The 26,887-nt window shown below is 40.1% G+C and overlaps 1 protein-coding gene across 8 annotated transcripts in view; it reads right to left on the bottom strand.

Annotated features, from left to right (window-relative positions):
• Positions 1-401: 401 nt before the first annotated feature.
• LOC100695519 (zinc finger protein 2 homolog) overlaps positions 402-26,887 on the bottom strand; it is a 41,259-nt gene continuing 14,773 nt past the window's right edge. For 5 of the 8 annotated variants that reach the window (XM_025901208.1, XM_025901202.1, XM_019363349.2 and 2 more), the window contains exons 3-4: positions 8,083-8,346; positions 402-2,330 (exon numbers count right to left, since the gene is read on the bottom strand). In XM_025901208.1, coding sequence (XP_025756993.1) covers positions 688-2,330; positions 8,083-8,346 — 1,907 coding nt within the window. In that variant the 3' untranslated portion in view covers positions 402-687. Of the gene's footprint in view, positions 2,331-7,327; positions 7,521-8,082; positions 8,347-9,759; positions 10,151-17,357; positions 17,655-26,887 lie in introns of those variants that run through there. The other 3 variants (XM_019363351.2, XM_019363350.2, XM_025901222.1) reach the window with 3 other exon arrangements.

The following is a 26,887-nucleotide window of genomic DNA, read 5'->3' as shown; positions in this document are numbered from 1 at the left end:
TGTGCTAAAACACTACATCTTAAAAAGAGCAGTTAATATTTCCCAGCTGAATTGGCCTCTATTCATTGACTAATTGAGGAATCACTGCAGCTCCAATGTAGTTTTTGGATTTGACAACTGGGAAAAAAATACCTTATGCAACTTTCTAATTGGTGTGAGCTGTATGACAGTCAAAGATACACTTAGTGCCTGGAAATATGCCAAGATTGCAAAAAACATTTTATCTGCTCATTACAGTTCATACACTCATAACTGCCCTTTTGAGAAGCCTCTAGAAGGAAAAGCGTTATTGTGTGACAGTTTTAAGGCAAAGGAGGGTGGGACTGACAAAATGTACTGGAGACTTCCCCCTTCAAGCATGAAACTTGGTATTTGATACTTTTGCTCCCTTACAAGAATAAACACAGTTCTTGACTGTTGCTCAATTCTTTCATTTTTATTGTGTTTATTTATTGTGTTTTATTGTGACATTTGTCCCAATATAGGATATAAAACAGTAATAATAAACAACATAGCTAAACAATGAACCAACAGGAGCATACTGAACTTAAACCTTCATGAAATATAAGATCAGAGTTTCCCTGATACAATTAATAGAATAATGTAATAAACTGAACAAACAATGCTGAGAGTTCTTTACTGCTCTAGACAGAAAAATAATGGGCTCAATATGGATCATCTTTTCACTCACGTGTTTAGCGATGACTCACAGCTGTCCCACATTTTCTTAGTATGAACATTTAAACCCGTATGAATTCTCATGTGCTTCTTTAGTTTTATCCTCTGGACAAACCTTTCCCCACAGAAGCTACAAGGATACGGTTTCTCACCTGTGTGAATTCTTACATGACAGTTCAAATTTGATTTCTGAATAAATCTTTTCCCACAGGTGTTGCAAGAATACGGCTTCTCACCTGTGTGAATTCTCATGTGTGTTTTGAATGCTGATGGGTCAGCAAATCTTTTCCCACATGTGGTACAAGGATATGGTTTCTCACCTGTGTGAATTCTTGTATGACATTCCAAATGTGACTTCTGATTAAATCCTTTCCCACAGGTGCTGCACGAATACGGCTTCTCATCAGCATGAATTCTCATGTGTGTTTTGAACACTGATGATGCAGCAAATCTTTTCCCACAGGTGTTACAAGAATACGGCTTCTCACCTGTGTGAATTCTTGTGTGTTTTTTGAACGTTGATAAGTCAGCCAATCTTTTCCCACAGGTGCTACAATAATACGGCTTCTCACCTGTGTGAATTCTCGTGTGTCTTTTGAACGTAGATGATGCAGCAAATCTTTTCCCACAGGTGCTACAAGAATATGGCTTCTCACCTGTGTGAACTTTTAGATGACTTTCCCAATTACATTTGATAGAAAATCTTTTCCCACAGAAGCTACAAGTATATGGTTTCTCACCTGTGTGAATTCTTGTATGACATTCCAAATATGACTTCTGATTAAATCCTTTCCCACAGGTGTTACAAGAATACGGCTTCTCATCAGCATGAATTCTCATGTGTGTTTTGAACACTGATGATGCAGCAAATCTTTTCCCACAGGTGTTACAAGAATACGGCTTCTCACCTGTGTGAATTCTCATGTGTCTTTTGAACGTAGATGATGCAGCAAATCTTTTCCCACAGGTGCTACAAAAATATGGCTTCTCACCTGTGTGAACTTTTAGATGACTTTCCCAATTCCATTTGTTAGAAAATCTTTTCCCACAGGTGCTACAAGTATATGGTTTCTCACCTGTGTGAATTCTTGTATGACATTCCAAATGTGACTTCTGATTAAATCCTTTCCCACAGGTGCTACAAGTATATAGTTTCTCACCTGTGTGAACTCTTAGATGTGTAGTCATTTTGTATTTATTTTGTAAAGTTTTTCCACACACGTCACATTGTACAGACTTGTTCTTTGTGTCAGTTCTACTTTGACTCACTGACACAGGACTGTTGTCTACTCTCTTTCTGTGACGTCTCTTCTTCAGCTCTGTATTTCTAGTAGATCCTGAGTCCACATGCCCATTTTCTTCATGATATCTGCTCTCTGCTTCAGGAGAGCTGTGAGAAATGAGCTGCTCACTGTTTGGTTCTGGTTCACTGTGGGAACTTTTCTCATAAGTAGGAGTCTTCATGAAGGTATCAGCTTCCTGCTTCAGTCCAAGCTGCTCTCCCTCCTGACTTCTGCAGAGTTCCTCCTGTTCCTCTTTAATCTGTGGGGGCTCTGGGTCCTCCTGGTCCAGACTGGAGTTCCTCTCCTGGTTAAAGACCTGCTGTTCTGTAAGAGCCTCTTCTTCCTCAATAGCATGTTGGCGTAGGACATCTGAAGGCACAAGGGGGAAAAATGATAACAAAACAAACATTTGCAAAAATGTTTACTAGTCTGAACCATAAGCAGATCTCTACATAGTAAGCATGTTGCTCACATATACCACTAAAATTTAAAATGTACAAATGAGAAAAATTATTAGGGCACTGATGGAAATGTTTAGTTCTGTCATGGTGTGTGCTGTGTGCAGGCAGGAGACAAGGACCCAAACGCAGAACTCATAGAGGCAGTCATAGAGTCAAAACAGCTTTAATGCTCAACTCCAACATAACAAAACTGAATATACAATCATAAACTTTTGCAGGCAAACAGAACACACAGCATAAGAAAAAGGTGAACCAATGTTAACGATGCCACAACAATTACTAACTGACAGGAGATTAAAATACACTGGCAGGAACATGAGGAAAAGAGAAACAGGTGGACACACAGCTGGAACTTATTAGGTAAGACAAGACAAGGAAGTACAGTGGCTTGCAAAAGTATTCGGCCCCCTTGAACCTTTCCGCATTTTGTCACATTACGGCCACAAACATGAATCAATTTTATTGGAATTCCACGTGAAAGACCAATACAAAGTGAGAAGTGGAACGAAAATCATACATGATTTCAAACATTTTTTACAAATAAATAACTGAAAAGTGGGGTGTGCGTAATTATTCATCCCCCTGAGTCAATACTTTGTAGAACCACCTTTTGCTGCAATTACAGCTGCCAGTCTTTTAGGGTATGTCTCTACCAGCTTTGCACATCTACAGACTGAAATTCTTGCCCATTCTTCTTTGCAAAACAGCTCCAGCTCAGTCAGATTAGATGGACAGCGTTTGTGAACAGCAGTTTTCAGATCTTGCCACAGATTCTCCATTGGATTTAGATCAGGACTTTGACTGGGCCATTCTAACACATGGATATGTTTTGTTTTAAACCATTCCATTGTTGCCCTGGCTTTATGTTTAGGGTCGTTGTCCTGCTGGAAGGTGAACCTCTGCCCCAGTCTCAAGTCTTTTGCAGACTCCAAGAGGTTGACAGTGGAGATGGTGTGTTCAGAGTGATGTGCAGTGTTAGTTTTCCGCCACACATAGCATTTTGCATTTTGGCCAGAAAGTTCCATTTTGGTCTCATCTGACCAGAGCACCTTCTTCCACATGTTTGCTGTGTCCCCCACATGGCTTGCGGCAAACTACAAACGGGACTTCTTATGGTTTTCTGTTAACAACTTTCTTCTTGCCACTCTTCCATGAAGGCCAACTTTGTGCAGTGCATGACTAATAGTTGTCCTATGGACAGATTCCCCCACCTGAGCTGTAGATCTCTGCAGCTCGTCCAGAGTCACCATGGGCCTCTTGGCTGCATTTCTGATCAGCGCTCTCCTTGTTCGGCCTGTGAGTTTAGGTGGACAGCCTTGTCTTGGTAGGTTTACAGTTGTGCCATACTCCTTCCATTTCTGAATGATCGCTTGAACAGTGCTCCGTGGGATGTTCAAGGCTTGGGAAATCTTTTTGTAGCCTAAGCCTGCTTTAAATTTCTCAATAACTTTATCCCTGACCTGTCTGGTGTGTTCTTTGGACTTCATGGTGTTGTTGCTCCCAATTTGTTAGACAACCTCTGGGGCCGTCACAGAGCAGCTGTATTTGCACTGACATTAGATTACACACAGGTGCACTTTATTTAGTCATTAGCACTCATCAGGCAATGTCTATGGGCAACTGACTGCACTCAGACCAAAGAGGGCTGAACAATTACGCACACCCCACTGTGCAGTTATTTGTAAAAAAAAATGTTTAGAATCATGTATGATTTTCGTTCCACTTCTCACGTGTACACCACTTTGTATTGGTCTTTCATGTGGAATTCCAATAAAATTGATTCATGTTTGTGGCTGTAATGTGACAAAATGTGGAAAAGGTCAAGGGGGCCGAATACTTTTGCAAGCCACTGTAAAGCAGATTACACTAACATGAGACAAGTAAAGCAGGAAATCCACAGACTGAACTCAGAGACACAATACTAACACAGTACACAGTACAGGGACCAGAGTCACATGATGGGCAAAGGAATCCACAAGCTAAGAAATACAGAACAGAAACCAAAACACTAGTAACCAAGAACCAAGAAGAAAACAGAAAACAAGTTCTGACACATTCATAAGCAAATAAACAGCTCCAGCTCAGTCAGATTAGATGGACAGCGTTTGTGAACAGCAGTTTTCAGATCTTGCCACAGATTCTCCATTGGATTTAGATCTGGACTTTGACTGGGCCATTCTAACACATGGATATGTTTTGTTTTAAACCATTCCATTGTTGCCCTGGCTTTATGCTATGAAGCTTAAAATTTCAGCTTCATATGTGAATATCTGTGATATATGAAATACATAGATGTTGTTTTCTGTTAAATGAATGTGGATGTCTGGATTGGCTACAATTATAAGAAGGCATGGTGGGGCAGAGCTCTCTTACACAGTGGTAAATGTTTTGGCTGTGCTTGAAATACCATGAAACCTCTCTTCTTGTCTGATAAATGTCAGCTTAGAAACTCTGAATTCCATATTTTCCAAAACAGAATAGGAATATTTATTCATACTTACCCAGACCTGTAAACTGTTCAAATCTAAAGATTTCCATGCTGCAGAGGAAACATGTTATTCTTTAACTTAAACTGATAACAAAAAAAAAATGAAACTTGTGTTTTTGTCTTTGTGTTTCTGTGTAGATTTTGTCTGAGCAATGGGTGGAAACTCATGTTTCACATTGTCCAAAAGGGTTAGGTATGTGTATGGGATTTCCCATGCCCCCCTGAATGCACCAAAGGCGTGCATGTCTGCAGCTTTAGTTCAGAGACAAACAGCAGCCGAACAACTGCCAGCATGTGCGTTCATAAAACTGTAAGTTAATGTTGTACTTCACTCAGTTGTGCTGGTGTTTAGCCATGAGTGTATTTGATGACTTACCAGCAATTTTCTTCTTCTGTTTAAATGAGGTTATGCATAAGTGTCAGTTTGCTAGCATAACAGATTGGATCGCTGCAGAAAGGTTCTTGACATAGTGTTGTTGGTTCTGTGCACTGGCTGATAAACAGTGTCGTGTCGTGGCTCAAGAGTTGGCAGTTCGTCTTGTAATCAGAAGGTTGCCGGTTTGAGCCCCGGCTCTGTCTGTCTCGGTCATTGTGTCCTTGGGCAAGACACTTCACCTACCGCCTACTGGTGATGGCCAGAGGGGCCGATGGCGCGATATGGCAACCTCGCTTCTGTCAGTCTGCCCCAGGGCAGCTGTGGCTACAACTGTAGCTTGCCTTACCCAAGAGTACTTATTGAATATTTGTTTTCATCCCCCCATCATATGCTGCTACTCCCTTCATTCTATTGCACAATACTTGTCACTTTCTAGAACCGCCTGCACTGATAGTTTAGTTATTTATTCACCAGGATATAGTTATGTATATTACTTTGTTAGAGTTATCTGATTATTTGTCTTGCACTATCCTACTGTATATTACTGTACACTATTCTTATTGTATATATTGTATATCTTATATCTATTTCACCTGTTCCTCGGAACACTATTCTTATTGTATATATTGTATATCTTATATCTATTTCATCTGTTCCTCGGTCTCTCCTGCTGCTTTGAGCATGTACATGACAAAAGAATTTCCCTCGGGATGAATAAAGTTGTTCTTATTCTTATTCTTATTCTTCACCAGTGTGTGAATGTGAGAGTGAATGAATAGTGGAATTGTGAAGCGCTTTGAGGGTCCCGAAAAGCGCTATATAAATGCAATCCATTATTATTATTATTATCATTATAGCTGTATAAGATGTGTTATTGCATAATGTCTGACTTTAAGTTTACTTAACCTGGCTGAAGTAATATGTTTATTTAGTTATATACTGTAATTTATGTAATTTGAGTTCTAATTGGTTTGTATCATTATGCTTTGTCGACAGAGGCCACACACGCACACACTCTTGCCCTGCTGCGGCTACATTCTCAACTTGAAATGTAAAGAATGACAACTTTATTCCTGGATTCTGCCTCTTTGTTCCTCTCATATCCAGACATTTACAAGTGTTCTGACCCGACACTGTGAAGCGATTGCTGCCAGCTCAGATTTCCTGAAACCTAAACACACATCTTTCATTCTACAGAATTTTTATGAATGTCCGAGCCCCGGCTTGGACAGTCTCGGTCGTTGTGTCCTTAGGCAAGACAAATCACCTGTCACCTGTTACTGGTGGTGGTCAGAGGGCCCGGTGGTGCCAGTGTCCGGCAGCCTCACCTCTGTCAGTGCTCCCCAGAGCAGCTGTGGCTGCAATGTAGCTTGCCATCACCAGTGTGTGAATGTGTGTGTTAGGGCTGTTCGATATAACGATATATATCGGATGACGATATAAAAACATCTATCGTTTCATTTTACGCTATCATTTGTTTCGTGGTGTCGCAAAATAAACTCTTTACGGGAATATTTTTTCATTATTTTGATGGTCACTGTAGTGGTTATATTAATTTCCTAAAGTTCTCTCTTTCTCTTATATTTAATATAACCACACTACAGACAGACAAGTGCTTCTTTTTATGCGTTGTCATTAGCAACAACGACGGTAAAACCACCGCGTGTCCGCTTGCTCCACATAAACCTTTCACAATAAAGCTCAAGATCCTTTTGAGACTTTTCAAAATAAACTGAATCACGTGAAAGATGCAGAGTATTTACAGATGAGAAGCAAAAAAGAGCCGTCAGGTGCTAAAAAATAAACCTTAGACTCAAAGGTTAGAGCAGGCTTTTCCCCGCAGCACGCTGTGTAATAAATACTCACAAAGAAAACGGCGGCCGTTGCAACTTATGTCTAAAAATGTATCGTTTCATGCATCAGTTAAAACACTCGACTCCAGGTACGCGACGCCCAGCTGGAAACACTTCATGCAAGTCGAGCTGCCCGAGATTCACAGAATTTACAGAAAATGTTAAATTGTTGTGATTTATATTGTTATCGGACGATAGATGTCTTAATATCGGTAAAATGGAGAGAATGTTGTCTCCAGGAGTTTAACTGATTTAGAGCGGCAAGGTATGGTGGGTGTGTTCCCGTTAAAGAACACGGAGGCAGCTTCCAAGTTTGGGAGATTTATTCAGCTGTGGTCTTCTGGCATTCACACACAGCAATAAACCAAAAACCACGAGATGCTGGTGAGAGGACACAAGGAAAAATGCTGGCTATTAGCAGCTACAAAGGCAGACTAGCAACGGCACAGAGTGGTGCATTCAAGGAGCGTAAGCATAGATATGGTGAGTTCAATGACGTAGGACATATCAATTTCCACAGCGCAAACACTATCTATAAACAAACCACAACACTTCAACCAAGCAAATAACGTATAAACAGTGGGCTTTCTAACAATCGGGATATGAGATTTTGGTCATATCGCACAGCCCTAGTGTGTGTGTGTGAATGGGTGGATGACTGAATGTAGTGTAAAGCGCTTTGGGGTCCTTAGGGACTAAGTAAAGTGTTATACAAATACAGGCCATTTACCATTTACTTGTCCTTATGAGGGTCTGGTATAGTGAGGGTGCTGAAGCCAATCCCAGCTACCATAGGGAGAGGCAGGGTTCATCTTGGACAGGTCACTTCAGGTCAAACTCAGGACCTTGTTGCTGTGGGGCAACAGTACTAACCACTGTTCCACTGTGCTGCCCATGAGACATATTCACTGTTATTAAAAAAAAATATCACAGTTTTACATACCTATTCTTTGTAGCTTTATCACAGGTTTCCGGATGGTCTCCATCAGTCTGAGCTGCTCTTCATCAGTCCAGACGATAATGCCTTCAGTCTCCTGCTTCAGTCCAAGCTGCTCTCCCTCCTGACTGCTGCAGAGTTCCTCCTGTTCCTCTTTAATCTGTGGAGGCTCTGGGTCCTCCTGGTCCAGATTGGAGTTCCTCTCCTGGTTACAGACCTGCTGCTCATCCAGACCCTCCTCTTCCTCACAGTAATGTTGTTGTGGGAGGTCTTGAGGAACAAAGAAACACAAGAACAATAATCACTAATGTGTTGATACAAAAACTATTTTTTAAAAGCATGAATGAAAACCTGAACAAATGGTGATCAGCCTGTCATATGACCCACTATGAGCCACACACTGTTTTATAACCCAATTCTTTGATCTCCAGGCTAAAGGAAGAACAACACTGTGTTTTAATGCTCAATCAACAATCTCTTTAATCAATACAATTCTCTTTATTCCATACCAGCTCTTTGAGCAATACAATCGTCCGGACGGGCGATGTGCATGGGAGGGGGTGTTGCAGATCTCGAAGTGTCTGACAGTTACACACACTCTTATAGCCTCAACCCCCACCCGAGTCATAAAACTTAAGCATTCACATTCTTTCTCTCAGTGAGCTTCAGTTACAACCTTGGCTTCCTGAACAGTATGTTTTGTTCTCCCTAATCAGAGAAATGAGGCCATGATTCTATGCAAACAGTATTTCTTTATAAATCAGCAGTACCAGGTATCATGAAACAGTGTAATATTCCATTCCTTTTTTTTCTCAAAATAAACAATCAATTAATTTTATTACATGTACATGGGGATGTTCACAGCTCAGCCTTAAACATCAAAATCTGCTGGGGCAGTCCCAACAGCACACATTTATACTCAGATATCAAGAACCTTTGTCTCTCAAAACTAAGTGCCTGCTAATCTCCTGCTTCCCTATCTCGTGTCCTTGCTGCCCACTTCTGCACACACTATGTTCTCCTGGCTTTGGCTTACCAACACCTTATCCTACCAAAGGCAGCTTGCTGTCACCTCTGCTTCTCACCTACACCTCTGACCTATTCTCCCAATTCTGTGTGTGTGCTCTATGTGTGAATGTTTAGTAGCTTGACCTATGACCTACTTAAATAAATAATAAATATAATGGAAATAGTGGTGCACACTCACAGCCACACGCTAACATGTTAGCATTGAAGCTCCTCACTGTGAGCAAAGACACAAAGTTCACCAAACTAAACTGCAGGGTGACACCATGAAAACATCAGTGTGTGAAATCCTTCTTTAAATGAAGCTTCACTTCAACTTCAGAGAAGTCTGTTAACAACTTGTTAAATGTGTTTTCTGCTGACATCTAACTAGATCTTTACTGCACAGTCTCAGTGTTTACAGAGGATCTAAAACACTGACGCCTGATGTACTCAACACTGGAATCTATTAGAGAAAAAAAGTTTAATGAATAAATCAATTAAACTGTTTTAAAACCTAACCTATCAGTAACCATGGACCTGCACCAGTCCAACATAGTCCATCACTGCACACTGACCCACAGCACTGATAAATACCCAGTTTAACGTCTTCTAGTAAAGTCAGTCACACTGAAGAATCTGAGCTTGAACAGCACAGAGTTAAAAACATGTCCATACCTATGATGTGTGAGTTTCTGTCGGGTTTCCGGCTAATATCCAGCAGTCTGTGCTGACGGTTGATCTCCTCCTCATACCGGACGATGGTTTTTTGAACCTCTGAGAAGATTTCTTCACCAACAGCAGTTAGTCTCTCCTTGATGAACTCTCTCAGATACTGAACTGAACTCATTGCTGTTTCAACTGGGGCTGGGCGGATCGATACAAGCATCAATAAAAGCGATACAGATGTTGGTATATTTTGTGTCTCTCCTCTAAGTTCAGTCCGCTTCATCAACAGCAGCCATGTCTGCACACACACCGCTCCTCTACCACAGTAGTGCTGTCCTCCTCCGTTCTTCTTCAGGGCTTGACAAATCAGCTTACAGGTGCATTAATCCCGCCTCCTGGACTGGAGTGTGGACAGGAGAATAGCAGGAAAAACAAAGATAATTATATTCTTTCATCAGTCTTATAATTCAATAGTACAATTTGCCATTTACTCGTAGATTTATGAGTTTAATGAGGAGTCTCTCTTTCCACAACATGTTGTATGGCTGTATTAAAGAAGACAGCTATCATCATTTTCTTATTTGTTTGAGCTTTCCTGATTTCTGATTCCAAACATAATAAAGTATCCATCGTCCCTCTTTCTTTATGAAACCCACTCTGATCCCCAGAGAAGAGACTGTTAGTATCTAAAAATCAGCTTCATGTGTTTTCATTCTCTCCATGGTCTTCCCCAACAATACGATGGGTTTTTAACTAGTTTACTATTATCTGCTTCCTGACTGATGGGATTGTGCCTTTTTCATATATAATATTAAACAGTTTAATATCACTTGAAGTAGGGGTGGGCGATATAAACGATATAGATTTGGCCAAGATTTTGACTATATCGCTCTATCGCGATAGCGCATGTTGATGATGTCATCAAGCTGCGCCTGTTTTGGTTGAAAGTATCGCAGCGGCTACAACCATTATCATCTGTATATTATATTCTCCTGACTGAAGTTTGGCCCGTGTATAGCATCCCGCTCTGCGACTGCATTTGTCCCAAACCACCAGAATCCCTCATGTTAACATTTAACGAGTGGAAAAAAAGTTGCCGTTCATTCACCAGCTTCACTGTGCTAATGTTATGCTAACATAGCTGTGTCGCTAGCAATCACGTAGCACAACATTATATACCAGGTAGTCTAACTTCGGTAACCCTGCAAACGCCACTGCTGTTTAGTTTTCTGTCTTTATTTATGTTGGAAGTGATAGCAGAGCTGTACGGTTGAATTAGTTTAAAAAAATCTCTCAATCAGAACATGGTATGAAATGTTTAGGTATAAACTAGCTAGCTAACTTCCTGTTAACTTCTAACTCCGTTAAATTTAATAAATTCTGTTTTCATGGATGTTAAACTTAATTGTTACACCCGATAAAGCAGCAACGCTGATGATTTAATTAAAGATGAAAGAAGTTTGACTGTTTTTAGCTCTCAGTGTTCGTATGAGGGTTTGGACCCAGATTATGCCTCACTACGGCAGCCGTAATGCTCTGACAATCCATCAAGCAGTCCATCAGCAGGCTTACCAAAGTTGTACTAAAACATTTTTAACAGATTTCTGCACGCCAAAATCGGTTCAAGGTCAGTGAGCACAACCAGAATTCATACATAAGGCACACTCTCGATATTTGAGAAAATTAAAAGATTTTAAGTGTGCCTTATAGTGTGGAAAATACGTTATACAGAAGAAAAGAATATATCGTGATATATATCATTACCGCATGTGCTTCAAATTATATCGCGATATGAATTTTAGGCCATATCGCCCAGCCCTAACTTGAAGTCAACTCTCTCATGTGGGCTAACATGTTGTAACACACACCATCCTTTCATCTTGCAGTTTGCTGAGAATTTAAAATGCACACTGGATTCATCCAACACGTTTATGAGAATGCATCAGTTTAATAGATGATTTAATTACACACTAATCAATATTACAAACAAATAGTATATATAAAAGCACAATATCATTTTTTAAATAATCTCAAAAAATTTCTGACTGTGTGTCAAAATGAAATAAAGTCCAAGATAAGTCAATAGCTGTGTCCCAATTCATAGGCCGCATTTGAAGCCTGATTATGCCACAGCCAGGTGACAAAGGCTGTCCTTGTTCAAAGGCTGCTCCCAATGCGACCCACAAATGCGTCCTCCTTTTTCATGGATTTCAAGGATGGGTTGGGTTCTTTGGTGGCTCAACCTATCCCAGGATTCATGGTCTGGCGATGGTTGTGGATAATTTTCGAAAAAATGGTGGAGAGCTCAAATGGGACAGCCAAAGAGTAAACTTTTAAAATTAAGTACTGACTTTTATGTCACTTCTTTTGTTTTATCGAGCTGATGGTTCACTTGTTAAGCTAAAAGCTTACAGGTGCTTTATTCATCTATCTGTCCTGCACTCTCTCCCTCTCTCTTTCTCTCTGATTGTGTAATAAAAGTATGAACATGTATTTATAAGTTACACTTGTGTTTGAATCCTGCAGCTTATCACACATTTGATTTCCATGTGTGACAACTGCAAGTGTCCAGAGTGAGGACAGACTGAGGAACCCACTGCTGCACATCATCTGTGAGGCTTTGCACCCCTGATGATCCACCAGGACAAACTCAGCAGTGTGTGAGGAAGAGGAGGAGGAAGAGCCAGCAGCAGCTGACAGATGTTGAGAATAGACAGACTGTTCCCTGTTTGTGAAGGACTGCTAGGAAAGTTTAAAATAACTAATTGTCTGTCCTGAATCAGTCTTATTAGGTAATGTTCAAATAATTTTATCATTCCAGTGTTTTCAGTGTGGGAGAAAGTACTCAGGGCCTTCAAGTTACACACTATGAAAGGCAGCAACAAGTTTAATATTCAGAAACCTAAAGTATGTATCAGCAGCAGAATGGAGCTAAAAATAAATGTTTGTTTCAGTTCTATGAAGCTTTGAGTATTTTGGATTAGTAGCACTGCTGTGTTTGTTGCATCATATTGCTGTAATTGTTTATATGCTTTATATATTCTGAGGTAAGTTGATCTATAGTGTTACATCATATTCTATAAGGATGTTATGTGTTTGTATACTTTCTGCCCAGTTTGACCCATTTAGTAGAAGTCAGCCTGTTTAAGGCTCTGATATCTATTCTGTATGACTTAAAGCAGTTATGACATGGTCTGATTTTCTCACCCAATAAAGGAATATTTCATATATCAGTCTGATCTTCATTCTATCAGACACAGTTATCACAGCTAATACATTTTCTTTTTACACATAAGCATTGAGCCAAATTTAGTAATGCCAACATATTAAAAGAACAGCATTTGTCTCTTGTATATGATACATCCATATATACACTGTCAGATAGAGAAGGGCGATATGGCCAAAAATATTTATCACGATATATATTTGAAAATTTGCGATAACGATATAACTGACGATATAATTGATGCGAGACAAAATACAACTCCACAACATTACTAGCGCAAAAAGACAACCTTCCATTTATTTTCACTTAAAGAAGCTGGTTTTTATGTGCATTAAAGTTATGTAAAAATTTAACAGTGTAAACGCAAATTCCTTGCTGAAAGTTTAACCAAAAGGCATTTCCAGTAGAAATGGGCTGACATATCCTGAGCATAACCATGTATAATATCCACTGAAGTTAAAAAGAGGTGCTTTGCAACATTAAACTGCAGTGTGCAGTACGTATTTTTCGGACCATAAGGTGCACGGGATTATAAGGCACATTAAGCAAAACAAAGCAGTCAGATAAATCAAACTTTATTAAACTCATTCTTCTTGCTTCCTCCACTTCTGTACCATTGATTCATTAATGCTGTATTCTATCACAGCTGCTCTATTCCCATGTTGTTGCAGTATATTAATGACTAACCTCATATTGTGGATGGATTATCTCAGTTGTTCTCCTGACTGAAGTTTGGTCCGTTTACAGCATCCTGCCATGCGATTGCATTTGTCTCTAACTATCAGGAACCTTAATGTTAACTTTTATAAGTGGAAAAGTGTTAGCCTTCATCCTCCAGCTTCACTGTTTGTTATGCTAACATAGCTGTGTCGCTAGCGATCACATAGCACACCATTATATACCAGCTAGCCCAACTTCAGTAACCCTACAAACGTCACTGCTGTTTAGTTTCCTGTCTTCATTTATGTTGGAAGTGATAGCAGAGCTGTACATTTGAATTTTTTCAGAAATCTCTCAGTCAGAACATGCTATATCATGCTTAGGTAACTAGCGAAACTAGCGAGCTAACTTCCGCTAGCTTCCTGCTAACTTCTAACTCTGTTAAGTGTAATAAATTCTGTTTTCATGGATGCCTGGAAGTTAAACTTCACAGTTACACCTGGTTAAGCAGTAATGCTGATCGTTTTATTAAAGATGAAAGAATTTAGACAGTTTTTAACTCTCAGTGATGCTGCAGTGTTCGTTTGACCTGAAGCATACGGAGTTTAGGACCCAGATTACTCCCAGATTTAAGAGCATCTTAGTCCGACAAACATGGCAATAACGACGGCCCGCTTGCATGTTCTGCAAAAAAATGTGCTTTGTCGTGTATCTGACGGACAAACACCAAACCAGTTCCACATCACTGAACACCATTTTTACAAACCAACTCTGGTTCATCTGTTTCACTCAACAATCGGCCATATGCGTATGAAAACAAAGGCACTACGCATGCGCGTTTTACTCATATTCTATCGCGATATTTCATTTTCCTATCGTTGCCTAACATTATACCGGTATTACCGTGAACGGTATAATATGGCCCAGCCCTACTGTCAGAGATACTTGTCTTTGAGTGAAGATTTAAGGTGATAGCAAATATAAATAACTGCAACTTGAATCTTTACTGAAGCTCAGTGTTTGAGTTCAAGTTCATTGCTGTAATTACTAATAATAATTAATATAATAATAACTTTAATGTTGGTCATATTATATTTACATTACCACAGTAAGATGACTTTTGTCTCATGAACAACATTAGCTAATTGTTATTTACTAGCTAATCTTAAAATGACTGTTCAGTACAGAAATGAAGCCCAGCAATCATGTGTTTACAATCCTGCGATCTCAGCCTCAGACAAATTTTAGTATTTGTTTTTAAAGCCCTCCATGGCTTGGTGTTGTTTTAAAATAGCTTATGCCGTATCCATCTGAGAGATCTTTTACTGTCTGTAGCAGGGGTCCCCAATCCCAGTCCACGAGGGCCGGTGTCCCTGCAGGTTTTAGATGTGTCCTTGATCCATCACAGCTGATTTAAATGGATAAATTACCTTCTCAACATGTCTTGAAGTTCTCCAGAGGCCTGGTAATGAGCTAATCATTTGATTCAGGTGTGTTGACCCAGGGTGAGAGCTAAAACCAACAGGGATACCGGCCCTTGTGGACTGGGATTGGGGACCCCTGGTCTGTATGAATCAAGTGCTGTCTAAAACATCAGTTCTGCCTTCTGGGGTACCTCAAGGATCTGTTTTAGGTCCAACTCTCTTTTTGCTTTATATATATATTCACTCTAGGCTAAATTATCAGATGTTACAACCTTATTTTGTATCATCTTTATTCTGATGGTATTCGGTTATACTGATATACAGATATATACTGTATATCTTTCAAAGCTTCTGAGCTTTATAAATTGTCTTGTTTAAATAACTGTTTGTCAGAAATCAAACAATCGTTAAACGACAATTTCCTCCAGTTAAATACAGATAAAACAGAAACTTTAATTATTGCTCCTGATTACATGTTTTTAGAAATAAGGCAGCATATCAGTTGTTTATATCCTTCAGTTCAATCGAGCCACAGAAACCTGGGTGTCATATTTGACAGTTCAAAATCACTTGAGAAACACTCCAAACTACTGTTTCTAAACTGTTTATATCATCTAAGAAACATTTATAAACTCAAACTACTGTCAAAGGCAGAACTTGAGTGATTATTCATTCTTTTATTTCTTCTCGTTCGGGTTGTTGTAATAGTTTTTTTTTTTTTAACAAATCAGCTTTGGATTGCCTTCAGACTGTACAGAATGCTGCTGCAAGACATAACTGGCACAAACAAGAGGTCACATATTACTCGAGTTTTGGTTTCTCTTCATTGGCTGCCAGTACATTTTAGGGTTCATTTTAAAAAATTTGTAATAACTTTTAGAGCTCTACATGGTGAAGTTCCCCAGTATATCACTTGTTGAAACTAGGGGTGGGTTTTGATTACCGATTTTTCGATTAAAATCGATTCTAGCTTGGATAACGTGATATCGATTCATTAAAATCCTGAATCGATTTTTGTAATATAAATTTATTTTGCCCGAAATGCCAGAATCTCTGGTTAAATCTCACTAAATTTCAACAACCACCAAACAGCTAAAACAGTAAATGAGAGCAGGCACACAGATTCTGCACAAAGATGTAAATACAAATACAAAGCGCGGACCACGAACGGATCAGAATCAGTGAGATGTGGCCTTTCTCACCCGACGGCATGGACACGGTCGGGCTGAAAACTGACAGCTCGCTGATTCTAAAGCTGTTAGTTTTATCTCACTCCAAACAATATTGACCGAACCAGCAGCAAAAGAAGATCCAAACTACGCTTCACATAAACATCGTCATGAATTCCCTCTTAATTTTGCTGTTTTGCGATAAAATCACACTTTATGCACAGCTCTCTCTCTCTCTGTACTTCAAGAACAGTTTCCCGTCTAAAAAAAAAATCTGTTTTCTGTATTATTTGCTTGCTTATTACGCACAAATCTACCGTTGTTTACAGCGCTGTCAGCCGCTGTTTTTTTTTACTTACTTCCGAAAAGAAAAACTCATTTCTGCCGTTCAATACTGAACAAATTTAAACTTCTTAAAATTATGCAAAATTGCAAAACGCTTAGCCGTGTCTCTAATAAAACCTCTGTTACTTTGCTCTGCTTCACTTCAGCAGCATCACCTAATGTTCATACGGTGATTAATGGTTTTCTTTCGTTTTTCATCTACTGCAGAATATTTTGATAAAATCCTAGGGCAGGAAAACCTGGCCTGGGATTAAAGCCATTAAAGCCACGTTTTTCTGTGTTTTATTTCAGCTTCTTTGACACAAAGGCATCTGCTGTGATGCTTACACCTTTGATAAAGTCTTGCAAGTGTCAGCTTTCTTTTTATAGATATAAAAATATGTAAATGTACTGATCTGTATTATAATATTTCTAACTGTCTGGGGCCACATTTTCCCGATTCAAATCAAATTGAATCGAATTGTGGATCAAATCAATTCGGGACCTTGTGAATCGGAATCCAATCGATTCTAGAAATCAGTGACGATACCCAGCCCTAGTTGAAACCTCATGCTTCATCCCAAGCACTTAGGTCTTGTTGGGATTGAAAATGTTTGATTCCTTTTATTAAAATAAGCGGTTATAATCATTTTCATATATTTACTGCAAATGTGCTCATTTGAGTTGGCAGTCAGTCTTCTGAAGGTCATAAGCTTCGTTCAGCATGATTGTCAGGACTGATGGCTGTAGGAAATGACTTGCAGAGGGGTAATTGCTGTTGTAGCTGAATCTGGTTCCACTCACCGAACGACGACCGTGTGGAGACGATTTTATGATCACTTTAAATCCGTCCTCGTGTCTCGTTGTCACGGTTACACTGCGCTCACTGTCCGTTTCCTCCACATTACAGGTTTACTTTCACTCTGCTTGTTGCTCAGCTTTTACGCTTTGTTGTTTGTCTTATTATGTTTACCTTATTTCACCGCTAAATCGTCTCTCTTACCATCTACTTCTGTTCTCATTTCACTTCCTGAGACGTCACTTCGCTCTGCCGTCTGCTGTCCATTCACAGCCCAGGAGTGTCAGTCGCCCCTCCTCCCGACACTTCTTCTTCTTCTTCTTCTTCTGTATAGGGTTTGTTGGCGGTTGGCAAACAGCAAAATGGTGCATTACCGCCACCAACTGGTGTGGAGTGTGGACCAAATTGACATAAATAAATAAATAAATAAATAAATAAATAAATAAATAAATAAATAAATAAAAAAGAAAAGAAAAGAAAAGAAAAGAAAAGAAAATATTCAAACTCTTCCAAACAAATGGGTCTGTCTTAAAAACCAAAATACAGCTTGATAACTTTTACTCATAGAGCTCACGCGAAATAAATCAAACAAACGGCTGGTTCTTCTTCTTCTTCTTCTCCTACATTTTAATGGCGGTTGGCAAACAACTTTTAGGTGCATTTACCGCCACTTTCTGGAAAGGAGTGTGGGTCAGAACGATTTTGTAATCTACAGTCTCGGATACACACCTGTCAATCTTAAAAAGCCAAACACTGCCCTGTAAACAACATCCCCTGCATCCCTTTGAAATATGTCTCTCACCCTTAGGTGAACACTATTTTCTTGCAATTCAGACTTCAATCTTTCCCTTTCTCGCTTGTACTTACCGCACTCCAAAACTACATGCTCAAACGTCTCCTCTTGTCCACAGAAGTCACAAGTCCATGTTTTTAAGCGTGCTATTCAAGCCTGTGTGACCAAATCTTACTCTCGAGATTATATCCTCGTCTCTTCTACTTCTAAAGCTTCTTCTACATTGCCCGACTGTTTTCTGCATGCTATAATACCTGCCTTTCCCGTCCCTGTTCCATTGTGCCTGCCACTTCTCCTTCAACTTTACCTTGATTAAACTTTTTACCTCACTTTTACTGTATTTGATAGTCAAACCCACATAACTTCTTCTTGCTGCACCTTTTGCAAACTTATCGGCCTGTTCTTACCATCAACACCTATATGCGCAGGAACCCATAAGAAAACCACTTCTATCCCTCTATGTTTAATCCTATACAATAAATGCAATATCTCAAAAACAATATCTTGTCTAGAGTCCGAAGACATATTACCTATACTCACCAGTGCGCTGCTAGAGTCTGAGCAAACCAAATACCTCCCCAGTGGTGCGTCCTCCACCCAGGTCAAAGCCATTAAAATTGCTACAAGCTCCCCAGTATAAACTGCCAAACCATCTGTAATTCGTGCACTTGCCATATAACTTATGTCTGGGAGAACAAATGCAACACCCACTCTGTTATCCAACAGTTTTGATGCATCAGTAAAAATCTTCACATAACCTGAGTACCTTCCCACTATATGATCTTGCACCTGGCTTTTAGTCACTCCCCCCCCTTACGTAGCAAATAGAAGTCAGGAATTATTTGGTCATATAACCAAGGTGGCAATACTGACAAGGCTACTGCTGGGCTAAGGTCTGTGCAACTAAATCCCATCTCATTGACTTCTTTTCCTATAGTCCACCCGAAACTTCTCCATTGACCAGTCCCTTTTTCTTGTTCTTGGCAAGGCTTAAGTACACTCTGCGCTATATGACTGTCACTATGTCCCTTCAAATTTGCCCAGTAAGTCAAAGCAATTTGACGCCTCCTTAGTTCTAATGGTTGCTCCCCCATTTCCACCTGCAAAGCAGCCACTGGAGTAGTCTTAACAGCCCCACAACACAACCTCAGAGCTTGATATTGAACTCTGTCCAGGTCATTCAGCAAAGTTTTAGCTGCTGAACCATAAACCAGACACCCATAATCCACCACTGACCTAATGAGACCTACATATAGAGCTCTCAATGCTGTCCTGTCTGCTCCCCAGTCATTACCTTTTAAACACCGTAAAATGCTCTGCTGGTTGCCACAGCAGAGCAGGAGTGTTTGTTTGTTTGTTTTTAGCAGATGAAGTGAGTGAATATGATTCATTTAGATATTTGTTGTTGTTTTAATCCGTAGCTCCGATTTTCTAAATGAAGCCAAGTATTTTTCTCCTCTCTGTGTCAGTGGGATAACTGTACATGTACTCTTATCTCTGAGTGAGTGCAGCACAGCACACAGCAGCAGAGACTGTATACAAGGATAACAAACTGTGTGACAAGCTGTTCATTGTTCCCACTTTATTACAGATTTACATGATGAATTCACTGTGGGAACTAATTACAAGGTCAAAGATAAACAGACATAAATCACATGTGTTTATATGTGAACAAACAGAAATGTGTTAAATATATAAATATGCATTAAAGCCATTAAAGTGTCTTATAATCCCTGTTAACACATGCCTGCTGACACATGATACACAGTAATATGTGTTTGAATACAACCTGAAACCTGTTAATGTTCTGATTTAACAGCAGATTTCTCCACATGCAGGACTGAGAAATTCCTGCATCTGTCACACAGAAAGTGGAAAATATATTTGTTTGACATTTTAATCACAATAACAAAGAAATAAAAAAAATGTTGGTAGATCCACTTTTTAAGAAGATGAGGTGATGAAGAAGAGAGTGTTCAGTGGAAAAAGGCCAGTGAGTTCATGTAAATGCTGCTTCTGCTGTAAGACACAGACCTAAAAATGCATAAATGCTCCATGATTTTCATTTCTATCCATCATCTTGAACACCGGCTATAAATGTGTTCACGTCATTATTGTGTGAGTTGGTTTCTTCACGTGTCTCCTTCAGTGCAAATAAAGGACTGTTAGAGTGTGTGCTGTGTGTTTGTCTGAAGCATGACAATCCTTTCCAACAAGTATTTCCAGCTGTTTGTCTCCACTCTGCACTTTAGTCTTTCTTCTTGTCATGTCTGTGTTTGTCCACCAGGTGTCTCCCTCAGCTCATTTTCTCCAAATCAGAAGCATCAGATTTGTGGAGTGTGGAGACGCTGTACCTTCCAGCAGGGCTGGACCGGGCATTTTGACTAGCGACCGGCCCACCAGGTATTACAAGATAAGTTAAGATAAGATAAGATAAGATAAGATAACTCCCCCCAGACTGAGCTCCAACAGGGAGATCAGTTTGAACAGAAAAAAACACCTCTGCACATAGCACATGAAAAAAAACTCTTAATACACCAAAGAAACACATGACAAGCAACAGGGTTGGGTAAAGGGTGAGAGACAGCCAGTGTAGACAGTACATCCGGGCAGAGCTGGTCTCCTTGATCCACCGTCAGCATCGGAGGGGAATAAGCATTGAAGGCGTTTGGAGGGGGGATGAGTGTATGTCTGCATGTATATATATATGTCTGTGTGCATGTGTGTGTGTGTGTCCATAGTTCAGCTGAGACGCCTGCCAGGCTAAGTAAACAGTCTTCCAGCCAACCCAGGCTGTGGCGTGTCCAGCGGGGTGGCCTGGGGGGGCACAGGCCACCCCCCCAACCAGACTGGCCACCCTAGGTGCCACCCCGAAGCCAAAACAATAAAATCCAATGAAATATCAAATGTACGATTATGTTTTCACAGTGAAGCTCAGATATCCGAGTGTAAGTGAATGCAGCATCGGCTTCTGCGCTATGAGCATCATGTTAGCAAAGGTAGGCGAGCCAAGCACGAAAAAGGCACCCCAGAAAACAGTTTTTCGGTGAAAGGGCTTTGGAGTGTGATGTCACGGGGGTGGGCGTGGAAAGGATTTTGGCCCCATCCGCCATTTTGGGGGTCTAGCGCAAGTGAAAAGGGAGCGAAGGCACACACAACAGCCATGGTTCGTATTTGCTGTCTGGTCGGCTGCAATGTTCGATCGCACGACCGGCAAGAGAATAAGCTTGAAAAGGGTTTATCTTTTCATTCTTTCCCAACCTGGAAGCAACATGAGGCAGCTCGTGTATCGATGTTACCAAATGAAGGCGTCTAGCCTGGATAGCAGCTGTGAGACGAGCTGATATCCAGCTCTCTTCCATCTCCAAATATCTGTTGGTGCTCCAGACATTTTCATTCCAGTAAGTTCTAAATATGTTCATATCACTCTTTATAGCCTATTAGTTTTATTTTCGATGCGGTCTGAGGTCATAGCAAAGTAGAACAAACATCCTACTGAGTGAATTTGCAGAACTACCTTCTATTTATAGAGTTTCTAATTATTTGGCATTATTGCAGCAAACCAGCCTATGAAATGGATGAAACACATCGTGACTGGGTTCCAGCGCTACACAACGGACCTGCTTCAAACATACCACCATGCCAATCAGATTACTTCTTCCATGTGAGGGTGAAGAGGTGACCCTTCTGGATAAGATGGTGAAGGTTTGCTGCATTTGTTGAACAGTGTTGTAGTAAAACCAGGGAAAAATGAAACTTGCTCCTGTTAAATATTCTTAAGTCTTTTGCTGTATAAATAGTGGGGGTTTTTTTTCAAAAGATACAGTAAATAATGTTAGTAGTGCGTGATATCATGTAAACACTGTCATGATTTTATGTAAACATTTTGTCTTTTATAAACTATAAATGACATGGATTCTACATTGTAACTGATGTGATTTTCTATAAAGTGGTTTTAATAATAAAAAAAGAGGCAAAAATTAGTTTGTTTCTTTATTTATTAAATTTTTGAACAGTGGGACTCAGTCAGTACATATTCAGTAAATGCAAATTATTTACATGGCAGTGCACTTCAGGCATAAATCTGGACCCCTATATAAAACATTATGGCATTATAGCAGTGACAACTCCTCCACAGTAGCAGGTGGGATTTTTCTTTTTTGAGGACGGCTCCTTTTACCTGTCACTACGGATGGTCTGTTTATGTTTTGATCAAGAGCCTTTTTTTGGGCAGCTGAAGAGGAGAAGTCTATCTTATGGCCAACCTCTGGCTGTATCTTGGTCACATTACCCAGCAAAACCCAGTATGCAGGTTCATCTGTAACAGTCCTTGTGCCACAGATCCGCACTGTTGCTTCTACATTAAACAGAAGAGCAGCGACATGGGTGCAGGTCTCCATGACTCTGGCCATACAGGTGCAGTGGGCGGCTTCAACCTTCCCTGTGATGCTCACAGTGACCCATGGCTGCAATGCTGGTTCATTCAGTCTTTGAGAGTGCAGCACCTGAAACACACACAGACAAAGTTAATTTAAAGACAAGAACTAATGAGCCAAGGCCGACATAAATGTGTTTTATCTACTTTATCATAAATGTGACAGTGTTTAGAAAGTTAGCACATACATGTAATTTTTCATTTCTTTATGTGTCCATCTATAAAACGCTGCATTTTATAGGGTAAATCTGCCTGTTCCCTGTCAGAAACCTGCCTGCAGAAAATGAACCTAAAGTATGTAATGCAAGGATGTCATCACTTTAGAGATGGAGAAAGCATAAAGTGACAATTATGAATCACTTAATATGATAAGGAGTTCTGCAGGTCATTAATCAATGTATAAAATTAAAATAAAATGTATTTTTAGTGACACAGGACACAAACACAGAAGCAAGATGTATATTTAAATTATTTATAATAAATATGAATAAATCATTGCAATTTCTTTAACAATAAAGAATAACTAAATCCTTCAGGACAATGTCACATCAATGCACTGAACTCACTGTTATCCACCTAACAGCCTCCACATGTTCTCACTGTAATTTCCCCTCATGAATGAATTTATGCTGCACTAATCTGAATGTTTGGGGGAAAATCAAACGCATTTCACACGCAGTACTCGAGCTGACTTACCTTTGTTTGAATGACGACTTGTACTCGCTGACTGCACAGATAAGGTACGAAAATATGTGAGGCTATGTCAGTAGCGGTTGGTCTTCAGGGTTTCTACTCCACGGCCGTGTTTCATACAGGTCCACATTTCCAATGCATGCTATTTTCTGCAAATACCACTGCTTCGCCTCTGGATGCAATCGGTCTCTATACAGTCCATTCTCCAAAGTCGTCTGGGTCTTTACTCCACTGCCGTATTTCATATGGGTTCAAATTTGCGATGCACTCTATTTTTTTTAAGTACCGCTGCTTCGCCTCTGGACGCAATCGGTCTCTATACCGTCCGTTTTCTTTGGAGCTGCTTTTAAGCATGATTCTTGTTGACGTCGTTCCAACACAGTGTCTCTTTTGATTCGTAGACCCCGAAAATGGCGCCGCGCTCCGCGGCGTGACGTCAACTCCAAAGCCCTATTAACAGTTTAACATAGCTGGACTGGCCATTGAGCATGGCGGAGCTTCCACAGAGGCCAGCAGGTGGATGAGGGAAGGGTAGGCAGGAGGAGGAGAGACCCGAGGCAGCCGCCAGTCCGAGTGTCAGGTGAACTGAACTATAGGTAAGAAGTTATGACCTGCAGTCTATCTGGGTCAGATATAAACCAAGTTTAGGTGGAGTTTATTTTCGTTGTGCTGACTTTTTACAGTCAGTTACAATAACTCTTACTGCGCACTAGCTAGCATGACGGAGTTTCTATACAGCTGGGTGGGTGCTGTGATGTTACTGATGGTGAACTTTATTTTATTCATAAGGTTAGTTAGTAGAGTTGCCAACGGCTCCTTAAAAATGGAATGGTCCCTCATTCAGAGACAATATTACAGGTTTGTATTGAGCTGAGAAGAGACGCAGTTTGTCCTGAACTTCAGCTAGAATGAAAAAAAGACACAAAGCTGGAGTTATTCTGTCTTTACGCTGCAGCTGCCTCTTCTTCTCTCATTCTCTCCCCTCTCTCTCCTGTTGCTACTTCAATCATGAAACTGATCAATGATCAGCTGATCGGCTTTTCTCTCTTGTTTGTTTATCTCCCACTTTGCGCCAGAAACAGGAAACCAGCGGATGTCGCGCTAAACAACAGCAGCACGTTTAAGCTTGATCAGCTGTTGTTAGAATTTATTTAATATTAATTTCTAGTATCAGATGATGTTTGCTGGAGCCACAGCTGTAAAAGGTGCTGGTCATGATATCGGTTTGGATATGTGGTGAGAGGGAAACATGAAGATGAAACCAGGAGATGTCCTTACTGAATCATCAGAGCTGAACAGGTGATGGAGAAACAGGTTTACCTTTTAGGTGACATGAATGAGTTGAAGGGAAGTTATGAACTGTTTGTGAGAGACAAATAACACCAGGATCCTTTTCTAAGTAGCTGACAGCTGGTAACTGTGCAGGGGCGGATCTAGCAAAGTTATGCCAGGGGGCCAGGTAGAGCATTAACAGGGAAAGGGGGGCACAAAGAAATACTTTTCTTATTTATTCTCATTTAAAATATCTAGCTTTTATTAAACAATTATCTGAATCTTGCGAACAAAGTTTTTATCTGACGTAAAATGTATAGAAATCATACATATACCAACAAGACCGTGTACATCACTGTCACAACAGCGTTTGTTTTCATTCAAAGGCTTTATGGCTTTAATACCTGGTGGGCCGGTCTCTGGTCAAAATGCCCGATTTTTTGTCCCAGTCCAGCCCTGCAGGTTAATACTGGCAGTGTCACCATGCCAGCTGACTGTATTTCATCATCAGCCAGTGTTGTTCTTTATACATCAATATTACCAAAGTTTACCATAAGGCAGCATAGAAAGTATTTACTTGCTTTCAGGTTTCATTCAAATGTTAGTCTTTTCATTTGTTTCCCCACTTTTTTCCTGTTTCAAAATCAAACACCAGTTTGTAAGAAGATTATCTTCTTTTTTTAATAGGCAGATAAAGTTTTGCATTGGCTAATTTGCCAATTGTATGTTAAAAATGTTCGTATTTTAATATTCAAAAATGTTTTTGCCCAAAACATATGTGCCCTATATGTCAGTAAAAATACTATGCAAATATTGCTGTCCTTGAATGCTGTGGTGGCAGATTTCTTTTTTCATATATTAATCACATATTTAATTATATCACATTAGTTATAGTAATATCACTTTCTCACTTTACCATAGTAAGAGCACTCCTGCCACTACTTTACATGCATGTGGAAAGTTAACACAGTGAGGCCATTGTAATGGGAGACATTAAACAGATAGTGAGACTCCTGCTTATCAGGGATGTAAATCCTTAGGTGAAGGCTAAGCAGTAAACAAGGTCATAATTCTCTCTGTGCGGGAGGAGGTATAGCCCCCCCTTAGAGGGGCCAACATGTTAGAGTTTGTGGAATGTTCTTTGTCTGTGTGTCTGTATATAAGATGTAAGGGCGGTGGCCACAAGGCAGAGATGGTCCTGGTGTTTCACTGGGATGTTCTCTCCACATTGCAATGTGTTTATTAAACCCACTTCAAATCAAGCTCACTGGGTGTGTTGCAGGTTATTGTTAAAATTTCCATAACAATGCTGAGTAAACACTGACAAAGCACTGATTGTATCTCTTGTACTTCATCAACGCAGTATCTAAAAACTTTGCACCGTAGTGGTTAAAACCTCATTCTAATAAGAGTCAAAAGCAAATTCAGTTATTAGGTTTACAGGGTTATTGAATGATGGTTAACGGTTGGTAGCTTCTTTTTTTTTTAACATTATCTGCCAATTACATCTGCCACCCTTCTCCAAATCTGTGCCCCTACCTGGCCCCCCCAACAAAAATTTTCTAGACACACTACTGAACCCAGGTGGCTGGGTGCTCCAACAGCAAAAGCTCCACCCAGCCATCAGCGCCAGGTAGCAGGGGCAAGCTCAGTTTTGTGCACCTGCCTCCTATCATTTAATGTGCAGCTGGAAATCAGTTGCTACAATTCCATACGCTGCTCCTCCACCATTGCCGTTAATCTCTTCAAGGCATAAGAATCCAGCTGTGTTGTTTTCTATCCCTCCTTCTGCAAAGTGCAGAAGCGAAGTTTGACACTGAGATGCCAAGTTCTTTCTTTATCCCTCATTCGCAAAGGCAGCATCACCACAGAGTTGCCACTTTCTCTGCATCTATCATTGCAAAAAGCAGCAGTGAACCCTTCTTCTTCTAGGATGTCAGTTCTCTGCCATCTACATATTGTTTGCAAAAAATAAAAATGAAAAAAATAAATAAATGAAAAATAACATGGGCACCAGATAGTCAGTTCATTGCTCTACTATCCTTCATTTACAACATGTTGCAGCAAACTTCCTGACACTGGGATGCCAGTTTATCATTCGCAAAATGCAGAAACAAGTTTTTCTGCCACTGGGATGTGAGTTTCTCCGCATCTAGCCTTCATATGCTAAGCAGCAGTGATTCCTTTTGGCACTAAGATTCCAGGTTATCTGTGTCTATCCCTCCTTGTCAAATGCAGCAGAAAGCTTTTTGCATCAGGATGCCAGGTTCTCTATTTTCTAAGCTTCTTTCACAAAAGAAAGCAGCTCACTTTTCGAACACTGGATTGGCAGCCTCTGCCAT

Source organism: Oreochromis niloticus, linkage group LG3 (genome assembly GCF_001858045.2).
Source record: "Oreochromis niloticus isolate F11D_XX linkage group LG3, O_niloticus_UMD_NMBU, whole genome shotgun sequence".
NCBI classification, from domain to species: domain Eukaryota; kingdom Metazoa; phylum Chordata; class Actinopteri; order Cichliformes; family Cichlidae; genus Oreochromis; species Oreochromis niloticus.
Note: the sequence above shows the minus strand (reverse complement) of the source record. Positions and strands in the feature narration are given on the sequence as shown.